We start from the raw sequence: 12190 nt of genomic DNA on the forward strand, positions 1-12190 counted from the left end.
TCTACTTGACGTTTCATTCGGAGTCCGAGACAGCTGCAGCCACAGCCTCCGGGAAGGGCCCCCAGGTTTAGGCTTGGAGCTGAAAGTGAAGTGTCTCGTCTCAACTGGCATAACTTACAGCGCCATGCAGCAGTGGTCTGTGGGGGAGTAAAGGGTTGAAAATGCTCGGGCGCGGCCTCCGATCTGGCTTTCAATACCCGTGGAGCCGCTCAGTGGCCCCGACGCTTCTACACTGCCGGCCACCAATGCATGGTGGCTTGCTGCACGAACACCTCCTAATAAATAAGAACTCGTCTTAGTGGGTTTTTGAATCTGCTGCCTACCCTAATGAGTCTAAGAAGCTCTACCTTGTTAGATCCTTCATGTCGTGCAGCAGCCCACAGTCAATAGTCCAAGGCGAGTTTCAGACCTCGTGGCCCAATCGGTGCCGAGGCGTTGTTCGAGGTTGAAATTTTTTTTCTTTCTTTGTTACTTTTCGTTTTCCTAAAGGCGAAAAAGGACCCAGAACGGCAACATGCTCCCACTGATCGGTGCTCAGGGTTGCATCTGGGCTTCCGCCGCCCGGCGATCCCAACGGGTGTCTGTCAACAAGACGGCCGGCACTTGGCCAGCTACACGTTATCTACAGCCTCTAAGCACCGGGCGCGGTTGTCGCTGGTACTGCCGATTGCATGCAATAACAGGCGTGGCTTGCAGGCGGAGATCTTCCCTTCACCTTAAGTAATTCAAAGTATTCCAGTCAGGATGGACGGTTGAAAGAAGGGATGACTGCTTGAAGCGGCCTGTGCCTGCGGCCGCCGCGTTGTGACTGATATCGTGGAGCACCGTCAGCCAAACAGCCACAAGAGCAAACACGGGTGGCCCTCTGGCTGGACACTCTCACGCTCCCACAGCCTCGTAGCGTGCAGCATCGTGCCGTTCGTGTTTGTTCCATACGCTACCGTTAATTACTTTTCGAATTATCGTGTCATCATTTTTTCTTCGGGCACTTCTAGGCTTCTAGCCCATTGACCAGGAATGCTAGCCGATCATTTACGAGTTGTCATTCATCCAGTGTACGAGTTTGTGCCCAGCGCATTACGCGAGCATCCTCGGCCTTGATTTTTTTACTTCCGTTTCTAACGCCGCTGGTTTAGTTATGGTCGGGGAATCCTTCCTGCTTGAGAGCCCCAGTTGTTTGTTCAAACTAGAATCAAGATCGGGGCCACCCGAAATGCCATGCGTTCATCTGAGTTTGGGGCCTTGGGCGAGACTCCACAAAGCCCTGAAAGCCAAGCAAGATTCCATTCCGCTCCGGCGATGGGCGAGAAACAGCTTGGACCCAGGCGAGTGGCGCAGTGATCAGACAACGGGTCTGCTGCATGGTGGGAGTATCGTAGTTTGATAGGCGTTACTCGATAGAGCATTGTGCGTCTTGCCCTGCAAGACTTCCACCGTCTAGACGACCAGCAAGGTGGCCTGCTGGCTCATCATTGCTCTTGCTACAGAGCCGAGGAGGAGACAAGGACGGCCACCCAGATAGACAAGAACATGGCTGAACCCCCCGGTCGTGGCTTGAAAAGTGAAGAGCCATGGGACCCTTGTCAGCAGGATCTCGTTATTGGCCAGCCCTGTCTGGGGCATGCTTACTCCAGCCCGGATTATGATGTTATGCCCACTGAGCAAAGACGTCACCCAGAATCAGACTCCCACCCCTCCTCTCCACACGTTCCATTGCTCCTCGACTATGCAGTCCACCTCGCTCCGAGTCTCTGGGCGCTACCGAGCTGTACATCATCATATCCTCCAGGGCCTCGTCCACACACCCTCCAACTCTCTGGCGCTAGGACTGAAGCAACGCTCCGATCCTCCTGGCGAGCATCATTGCTGTTCCTGCAAGTCTCTGCGGAGGGGGCAAAACAGCCCGTAGCCCTGGCTCGTCTCATCACGCTCTGTTTCGGATGTGCAGTGCGGCCACTCGTGTGCCCTTCAGGGAATGCTCTGTGTGCCATGTGTCGATGACAATATCAAGAACAACCACTTACGTTACGTCTAGCGAAGCTGTAGTGTACCTTGCCAGTAGACTAGGCCTACCAAGTATTGATTGCCCGGAGGGATGGAATTTCGCTTTCCTCAAGTGACTTTCCAAACGAACCTCTCCCTCTACATACAGCCTTGGCCAACTTTTCGTCCTTCTTCATCTCGAATGATCACTCAACACCCTCGCTTGCACGTTGACGGAAACCAGCTTGTCGTCAGTCAGTGTGCACCAGTGCTCCTGTAGAACGGCTTTGATATTTTGGTGCTACGCCGCTTGGATTAACGAATCCTGTTCCTGATTCTTAGTCCACACTCGCGGCCTTACCTCTGAGGGCTCAGACGGCCGGCCTGACAACCCTGGTCTATCTGACTGCATTACCCATCCCTTCCTACCCGATCTTATTACATACTTTATTGCATAGCCACGCTGTCCGACTCTAGCCCAACTCTGGATATTTACCACATTATCTCCCTCTTACACCATCTACCCTCAACTTGGCATTACAACAATTCAAGACTGCGATAGCTTCACACTCCCAACCAGCGTTCGAGCCTCTTCAGGCCACGCATCGACCGACATAGTCCCGGCGGGGGATTTACGAGTCGTGCCGACTCAAGAACCTTGACCCGCTTACATCATCGGTCACGGACCCAAAGTTCCAGATGACAGTCGACGGCACACCCGCGTCCTCGATAGCCGCAGTTGATGCGAATGCCCGGAACCTCTACCGGCGGGCACGGGCCTCGGGCCCCGACTTTGGCGAGATCGCGACGGTCGTCCGGTCTCTTCACACGGTGCTCAAGCACCTTCGCGTCGAGGCCGAAGACCCAGACAGCCTGCTGAACAGCAACCAGCGCGAGTCGTCCGTCTACGCACGCCAACTCACGCCGATCGTCGAGGACTGCGACTTTACGCTGAAGCAGCTCGACACGATCCTCGAGAAATATGGGCTGGTTGACAGCAGCGGAGACGATGCAGAGAGGGGGCAGGCCAACGCGACCGGAAATGGCCACGCGCGAGCAATCAAGGGAATGGAGGATCGCGAGAGAGACATGGTAGCTCTGATTCGCACCAAGCTGGCAAACCAGAAGACCAACATCGACATCTTCTTGGACACGGTGCAGTTGCACAACCCGAGCAGGGCACCGCGTCCCCTAGACCTCGAGAACACAGATGATCGGCAACTCAATTCGATCAAGGACAAAGTGGACGCCATTGCCTCAAGACTTTTCAGACGCCGGGGCAGTGGGGCAAACAGCGAAAACGAGGAGGATATGTGGCAGCAGTTTTGCTCCGAGCTAGTTGCCGAGGGCTTCTCGAGCGAGGTGCTCCGTAAGAACAAGGTGAGTTGTTCGTCGAATGTTCCATCCTATTCTTCGCGCGTATGCTGTGCTTGTATCACCGCAAGCAAGCATGTGCATCGCTTACCCCGTGCAGGGCACGCTGGCAATCATTATTTGTGATAGTTGACTGACAACGTGGCACAGGAGGTCTTGCGTGCATATATCCGGGAGCTCGACTCCAATGGCCTGTTGGACAACGGCAGTCCGCCGTCTGTCAGGGGTCTGCTCGACCAGCGGCCCCATGCACCCTATCCCCCATATCCTATGGACTCTTCGGCCCCTCCTCCAGTGGCAATCACTCCAGCATCTTATCCTTCCCATGGTGATGATATGAGTCCAAAGGAGATGGTGGGTCCAAATCTCGAAAATGAGAAGTTCATGCCCAGTCTTAAGTATGAGAGGCGGCAGCCCGAGCAGAGCCCGCATCAGCACAATCCCTATGCGCCGTACCCATCTCAACAGTTGCAGGGTCACCAGGCGCCTCCGCCGCCAGTTCCACACATGTCTAATCAAAGTACGGGATTGTCGTATGAGCCTTACTCATCCGAGTCGGACTCAGACTCTAGCAGCAATCAACAGTGGGCGCTCATCTCGACCCGGGACCTCATGGCTCTCGACCGGCGGCAGGCGGATCATCTGGCAGCCCAGATGAATGGCCTCCACCTTCAGCCCGCTTTGATGCCTCCGAACTACAATGCATCTCCGGGCACGTCTCCCAACAACCGCTATCTACCGGCTCCTCAGCCCCTGCATCCAATCCAGATTCCTCAAGCAGCCCCATATCCCCCTGATCATCAACTCTCGTCATCACCACAGACTCAGGCTCTCATGGGCTTGTCTCCGCGGTATGTGCCGCCTCTGCCGCCGTACATGAGCAGCCCAACCTCATCTCAGATGGGTATGACGCCGCCTCCCGCGTACGGCACTAGCCCTACGCCGGCGTCCGCCATGCCACAGCGCTACAGCAAGCTTGCACCCGACAGCCATGGGCAGGAAATTCCTCTAGAGGCTAAGTGGACCAAGATCAGCCGTAGGCTTGTCTCACTTGAGGTTCTTGACAAGGCTGGCTTCCGCTACGAGGCACGTCCCGAGTTCGTCGCTGTGCTCGGCACACTGAGCCGAGAGGAGATCCAAGAGCTCGCGAGGCAGTCCGCTGCAGTGCGTTCCTCACGGGGTGGTCTCAGCGGCGCGGCTCGGGCTCCGAACCCACCGTATCCGGACGAGAAGCACCGCAGTAACGGCAAGCGGGCTGTGTCTGACAGTGACTCGGACAGCGACAGCTTGTGCGACGAATCTGACACAAGTGACGATGACGACAGCCAAGGATATAACAAGGAGCGGTACAAACCGAGACATCATCGCGGCGACGAGAAAGAGGGCAAGGACGAGAAAGGCACCAAGGTGTACCCCTTCATCGTCCCGCCGCCATCAAGCAACAATGAGAGCAAGGCGAGCCCTGCGAGCACGGTGCAACCGAAGCCAATCCTGAAGAATAAGAACGAGAATCGCGTGCGGTTTGATAAGGACGGCCCGCGTGAGATCTCTCCAGGCGAGGCATCAGGCGAGAGACATCACAGGTCCTCGCGTGATGACAGAGACAGAGATGGTCATCGTCGACGTGATGGTGATCGTCATCGGCGGAGAGATAGGGGGGACAGAGATAGGTCTCGCGAGAGAGATCGCGATCACCGGGACAGACACCGAGACCCTGACCGGGAACACAGGCGGCACCGCTCTGATCGTGGTGAGCGGGCTCGAGGTGATAGATACCGTGATCGTGATCGTGACCGAGAGCGGGAACGCGACCGTGAAAGGGACGAGAGAGAGCGGGATTACCCGCAAGACCGCCGTGATGACAAACGCACCAAGAAGCGTGTCTGGGGCGAGACCCTCGGCGCGGTGGGCATCGGCGGTGCGGCTGCCAGTCTGCTGAGCGTCCTCACTGAGGCGGCGACTGGTCTATGAGCGTTCTCCGTCCACAAGATACCCCTTTGGCAAATGAGACGTTGTATAGAGGCAGACTTTTTCGCTGCTTCACAAAGCCGGCAGGGCAGAGCTTTTGTCTTCGGCTCTTGGCAATGTATGAATGGTGGGACACGGTATGGATGGATGGTTTATGGAATGATACCAGTCACTTTGAAAAAATTTCCTTTCTTCATTTGTCATTTTCCAGCCTGACGACTTTCTACGATTCACATGATGTTTTGATTGATATGGATTACTGAGATATTCAAGTTGATTGATGTATCAAGAACCAACAACAGATGTACAGTATCTACTCACTACAGCTGAGATAGCAGGACAGGGGGCCATAAAAGATACCCAGACTGAAGGATTATACCTCATTTACATTCTTGCATCATACTTCGAGCTTGACCCTGCAGTGCATAATGAAATGTAGCTGATGAATGTCTGGACAGTGCTGTGAGAGACAATTACCACAGTGTAACTGGTAACACCGGTAAATCAGGTGCTTTTGGTAGTCAACGGTATATTGACTTCGAAAAAGAATGCCTGACCGGGATGCCTAAACTTTGGCACCTTACAGTAGTCGTGAGGAATCTTGCTTTGAACAACCCAACAAGGCTGCCTCAAAATTGGACAACTAGTCCGCCTAACCTGATGGCGTCGATTTTGGGCAGCAAGCCTGCAGGAAGCCTTACGAGATCACTACCCAACACTCACAGATAGATTCTTCTCGAGATAATTCCAAACTCTCAATGAATGCATCAGCCATTATTTGAAAGATGAATTTCGGTGGATATTCCTGTCTTCCCAGAACTCCCCGTCACTACAAACGCGACGTGGGGCAGGATGTCAGGCCAAAACCGGTTCGGCCACAGCCTCAATCGGATCAGCAGCAAAGATCGAGGGAAACAAGAGGGTATCAAAGATATGCACGTCTCGTAACAACAAAGGCCACTGTAGAGATGAGATCGTGGGAACCCAATATCAAAGAAGCAAGCCCAGGATCAAGTCATGCACGCTTCATTTCAAAAGGAAAGGCAGTGGCCGCAGTTGAGCACCAGGTATACCGTATGTTATCTTCCGAGTCTCAGGCTTCTCGAAAACTGTGAACTAAGAGGCTTTAGGAGTGAATGCCTATGAATCGGAATTGAGTAGGGTGCATCAAGAGCCCCCGGATTTGAACGGATACACTAACACAAAACCGACAGACAAAGTCCGCCAGAGAACATCTATAGATTTCTCATCAGTAGTTATGCATATGAATCGATCTCCAAGTCCAGCGCTTAGACGGCTTGGTGACACCACATTTCATTACACAACTCTCAACAGTCACAAACACGAGTTTAGACTTTTGAAAATCCTGCCGGAAACGACATCTCATATTAAGTGTGAGCTCATTGTAGCATCTCTACGACAACCTCCTTCATACGTTTCTTTGTCATATGCGTGGGGTGATAAAGAAGATACTCGTACCATCCTACTCCACGGACATGAATTCCCTATCACTCTCAGCTTATGGTATGCGCTGGCTAGATTACGCTCCCGAACCTGCCCAGTGCTTATATGGGTGGATGCGGTCTGCATAAACCAGAAAGACATCAACGAGAGAAGTCATCAGGTTCAATCAATGATCAATATTTATGCCTTGGCTACATCGGTCAACATGTGGCTTGGTCCGGAATCCGAGGATAGCAACTTAGCTATTCAGCTGCTGGATGACATTGTGACATGTAGTGATAAGAACAACGGCGATATACGTGGTATCATATTCTCACCTTCGCGTATTCAGGACTTTCGTTCATTGGCGGGCCTGTTTGAAAGAGACTATTGGTATAGACTATGGGTGATTCAGGAGATCCATAACGCCAGAGCTGTGGATGTTTACTGTGGCCCATCAAAATTGCCCTGGGAAACATACAAGAAAGCGTCGGTATGTCTCATTAAGTACCAGGCAGATCTTGTACGAGCTTTCCCGCGCATCGATAATCGTGGCAGGGAGTGTACGACCCCATCTTATAAAGGTAATTCGGTACCTGAAGCCCTGCAATTAGGTCCCGGCACTTCTGGCAAGCAAGAATATGGATTTGTTGAAGGCACTAGACTATCATGGAGGAAAGGCATGCTGCGATCCTAGGGACAGGGTATACGGTATCCTCGGAATTCTATCACCCGAAGTGCAAGCTCATTTTGTTGTCGACTATACGTTATCCGTCAGAGCGCTATACACCGATGTTGTGGACTATCTCTTGACAACCACTCGACGTCTTGATGTCATTTGCCATACAATACACTCTCATGTCGATTATGGGGCAAGGGAAGGCTTCCCCTCTTGGGTGCCATATTGGTCTCATGGTTCACCAGTCGTGCCGCTCTCAAGCACTCGCAAATTTCGCGCCTCGGAAGACACTGAGGCCGTATTCCATTTATTCTCCAAACGGCGGAAGCTTATGATTTCAGCTGTCAAAATTGGCACCATACAGACATGTGGAGTTCCTGTTGCCGTGCCGCTAGGAACAAGCGCAGCAATTCTAGCACTCCTTCAATGGCGTGCGTATCTCATTCAAGAGCGAGGCAACAAGGCAGAAGACCATGAGGCTTTCTGTCGAGTTATCTGCCTGGACGGAGCTCGTGAGACTACTCGTTGGACAGATGCTGAGTGGAAGGACTGGATTTACCGCGTGTTCGCCACCTTTCTGAGCCAAAAACTTCCCAGCTTGCGCCTTGATGCCCAGCTTGAAGCTTATGCTAAGGAGCCGACTCTGTTGACGGACTCGCTCAGAGAACGAACCTGGGCAGACTATATCGAGTCTTCCATAGCTGGCAGGCGATTCTGCATTTCAGACGACAGCCTATTGTGTCTTGGCCCAGGCAATCTTGGCCCAGGTGATACTATTTGTGTACCCCTTGGCTGCTCAACTCCCATCATTCTCCGGAAGAAAGGTGCTGAATGGCATTACGTGGGAGATATCTATGTTGACGGCTACATGTATGGCCGGGCCATCGAGGAATTTCAAAATGGTCAACGCCAGCTTGAACATTTCGTTCTGGCATAAGAGTTCATTGTATATTCGGAGTTTGGGCGAATGATATACCAATATGATAAATTTGGCCTATACCCCTTGAAACATACTCCTGATACACCTCGCAATCCGTGACATTTCCCTTTACCCAAATACTCACTGGAATTCAAAACATGACTTCGTTCAATGTCCTTTCATCGCCGGCGCATGCTCCGTCCCGAACGTCCTGGCATGACCTCAGCCTCTCGTGGGAATCCCTGGATATCCTTGAGCGTAATCTTCCCTTTATCTGGATCGACAATAGCGCTTGTGCTCACGTCAGTCGTGCCAAGCATCTTGTTCATAAGTAACGCCTTGGATTTCTTCGCCTCCGGATCCTCATATTCGATCTGTGTCGATGAGGGACCCCTTTGCGTTGACTCATCCTGCCCGTCCGCAGCCACGCTCACCGGGAAGCTCGCCACAGCAGAGGCAGACTTGCCGCCTGCCGCGCCACTCGATGAGTCAACGCTTCCTGTCGATGCAACAGAGACGTTGCTGATCGCGCGGCCCATGATGCCACGCTTTCTTCTTCCGCCCGGTCTTACACCCGAGGGGCCAAAATCTTCTTCTCGGGTTGAGACACTCTCGAAGCTAATGGTGGCGCCACCACTACCCGTGGCTTCTAAAAGAGTAGTCAGCCGTGATGATAGGGCAATGCGCTCCGCGGCCGCTATTTTTTCCTTCTCTAACAACTTCGTTCCAATATCATCAGGTTGCTCTTCCGCATCAGCCATCACGGGACCGTCATACTGGTTAGGAGTGTAATCCTCATCATCCTGGGTCTCTGAATCACAGACTTCGCTCCGAACTCTCGCAAGAGACTTTCGTGGGATCGGCTGCTTCCCCTGCTTACGCGGACTAGGCGATTTGTTCAGGGCACTAGCTGACTTCTCCGAAAGAGGAACAGACCCCCGGCCAGAGCCCGTACTCTCGTTACTTTGATGTGTGGGTGCAGTCTCGAAATGGGCGGTTGTGGTTGACTCTTCCTTCGAAATCTCGGGAGCCTGCGGTTTCACCGGCCCAATCGAGTCTTTTTCAAAGGCTGACATGTCAACTTCTCGGATGTGTTGTTTGTGTGGCTTCGCTCCTGATTCGAATTGATTGCTCAAGGCAGGCTTCCGCTTCTCAGGAGGTACATCCTCCCTCTCAGGGGTAATCTTCTGCCTCAGCTCCGGGAACATGAACTTATTGAAGGGAACCTTATGCCCTGTGGATATACATTCCCACAGCCAATCCGCGCTGACCACAGGGATTCGCCACACCAAGGCGAGATCGAGCTTCTGTTTGCGAACACTTTTTAAGGAGCTACACACCAAGACTGAGCTTTGTTGGGTGAACCTCTCTTCGTAGCTAGCACCTAGCTGATTGATGGTCTTGGAGACCTGGTTCAGATCAGGGCCGGTGAAGCCAGCAGTGCATATGCTGAGTTTGTCAAAGCTAGGTAGAGGAGAGACTGGAAACGGTCTGCCGATAACGTGATCTCTTGGTTCGAAGAACTGTTTCTTATGCATGCACTTCTCAATGAAGAACTCAGTGATGATATCGACTCCCTCGGGAATAGTTGGATGTGATTCGGGTTTCGAAGTTTGCGGGACCACGAGCAGGTGATGTGAAAATGGTTTGGAAGAGCTTTTTGGCGAGATAGCTGATAGCGATGTAGCTATGGTGCCTCCGAGTGAAGTAATGGCGCCAATGAGTATATCTGTCTGCGCTCTAGAAAACCCGTGAGGGTAGAACAAGCTCGAGAGGAACACCAGACCGTCATTGTTCACCGCTAGGTCTGCCCTTATCGTCGAGTTAGCGGACTGCCCGCCGAACGATCTTGACGGTGCGACTTGAGTAGGTTCTTCATCCGGCCCGGTCGCGGAGGGATCCATAGATGGTGGTTTGCCTAGAATATCTCCCCACAAGTTCTCTCTCTGGCTGCTCAGCTTCATGCTGGCAGTCTTTCGAAGCTTTCTCTTCCCTTCATCTTGTGCTGCTGCGCCGTCACGCAGCCTCTTGCCGAGAGAAACTCGGCGGACTTCTTTCTTTGTCCACGCGCCCTTCCCACGCTCTTCCTTGGGCATCAACGGGTCGTAGCACTTCTCGTCGAGGATCATGCCGCGTTTGATGCTGTCGTCTAACCATTCGATAGAAACGGTATGAACGTTCCAGTTCTTGGCAGCAGCATACTTCCTCCCCTCTGCCTTGAACACGATAAGGTGTGTGACTTTGCGTGTGAGATCTCCCGTGTAGTTGCCGCCGTTCGATGTGATTTTTTCGATGATCGACTGACGTTCGTCGGCTGCGATATAGGACTTAGCCAAGATAAAAGCAGGATAGGTGATAACTATAATTCTACTTACGGTCATCAAAGCCTGTTAGACAGCAAAGAAGCCTGCCGCGGTCACCAAGCTGGCCTTGCGCATTGATCTCCTCGCCACAAGTTTCGAAGACTTTCAAAGACCACTCATTCTCCAAAGCTGTGAAGTCGATTGGCTGGTCATTTATCCAAAGATCCTTCATCGCCTCGACCCAGCCGGCTGCCATGGGCTTGATATCTGGCCGTTCCTTAGCGACATGGCGATACTTAGCGGTGTCGTATTCGCCGACAATCAAGTGCGTGATGTCTGGTGTGAGGTCGTGTTTGTGAATACCACCGAGTTCGACGGTTATCTTGGCTATATGCGTCTAAGAGATATCTCTTGTCAGTTGCATGCTTCCCAACAGCAGTCCGTCATGCTTCATCGCGAGAACAGGCAGCGGTGGTGGCGGGGCACAAAGAAGCTCGACAAAGACTCACCCTTTGCTCCGGCGCGATGCTGGTGCAGCAGACGACGACTCCTTGGAAGGGCTTGGAAGCATCGATCGGTGGATCGCCATGGTCCGATGACAACTCCATTGGCGTTGCGTGTGCCGAGTCGGTCAGCGAGCTCGAGACATGGAAAAGTCGAGGCACACTGGAGGTGTCGTGTGTGCAAGCAGTGGTATAGCAGAGCGCGTCTTAGTGCATATACCGCGTTCACGCAGTAAAGCTGCTAACTAGCGTGGGAGCGTGCGTGGGGGGTTGTGGTTCGGCCCGTTAGTCAGCAATAGGTACTATACTGTATAATAAGAAGCATCAACGCTTTGTGTCAATACTGTAACAACTTTCAAGGAGGGTGACCTCAACTTTACGAGAAATCAAAGCTCTGGGGTCGCCTTTTTGCTCATTAGATATCTCCCCTACGGTCAGGTCAGTGTCGAACTCATCGTCACGCCTTCTTTACAAGCTTCGGGAGACTAGAATCACATCAAAGGAGAGATCAAGTTATGGTTTGGATTGGCAGTTATTTTGCTCCAATACCTCAGGTCTATGCATAAGCCGTTTTCTTCATTGTCAAACAGCTTGTCTGTGGAGCTCATGCGACAGTGGTAGTCTCTGCAACGGAGTGCGATTCAGCAAACGGTATTGAAACTTCTAAGATAAGTGACATAGATATGAGAATAGACATACGGTAATGAAAGTAAAAATTTGAGCTTCCGGATCTCATCATCATCGGCCGCGAATATATTATTGGCATTTCAGGGGTGTATACCATGTTCGAGTTATAGCCGGGGAAGATATCCTCCACGCTGTTGCCATTGGGCTGATGCCATGTAAGCATTTGTTTTGCCCCTTGGACTCTTCTTCTCGGGTGGTCATTAAAGGTGATTGAAAGCTTGCAACCTCAAGCTTCTTGGCCGATACCGTGGTGTCGATGTTGCAGCTGAAGTTCTTCATATACGTATTGGCTGCCCACACCCATCCGGGATCTACAGCGAAGCACAATAAC

General features: G+C 52.3%; 2 protein-coding genes across 2 annotated transcripts; one reads left to right on the forward strand and one right to left on the reverse strand.

Annotated features, from left to right (window-relative positions):
• Positions 1-2682: 2682 nt before the first annotated feature.
• Positions 2683-5328, forward strand: UCRPA7_5344 (hypothetical protein; the record flags this gene model as incomplete). Its single annotated transcript, XM_007917891.1, has 5 exons — positions 2683-3363; positions 3508-3583; positions 4180-4261; positions 4329-4877; positions 5088-5328. 5 exons carry the CDS (start codon positions 2683-2685, stop codon positions 5326-5328), a joined length of 1629 nt encoding a protein of 542 aa, XP_007916082.1.
• Positions 5329-8545: 3217 nt separating this feature from the next.
• On the reverse strand, positions 8546-11277 carry UCRPA7_5345 (putative brct domain-containing protein; the record flags this gene model as incomplete). The annotated part of the gene is made up of 3 exons (XM_007917892.1): positions 8546-10680; positions 10742-11066; positions 11179-11277. 3 exons carry the CDS (start codon positions 11275-11277, stop codon positions 8546-8548), a joined length of 2559 nt encoding a protein of 852 aa, XP_007916083.1.
• Positions 11278-12190: the final 913 nt, after the last annotated feature.

The sequence above is a fragment of the Phaeoacremonium minimum genome (assembly GCF_000392275.1).
Source record: "Phaeoacremonium minimum UCRPA7 unplaced genomic scaffold PA7_03_scaffold_410, whole genome shotgun sequence".
NCBI classification, from domain to species: Eukaryota; Fungi; Ascomycota; class Sordariomycetes; order Togniniales; family Togniniaceae; genus Phaeoacremonium; species Phaeoacremonium minimum.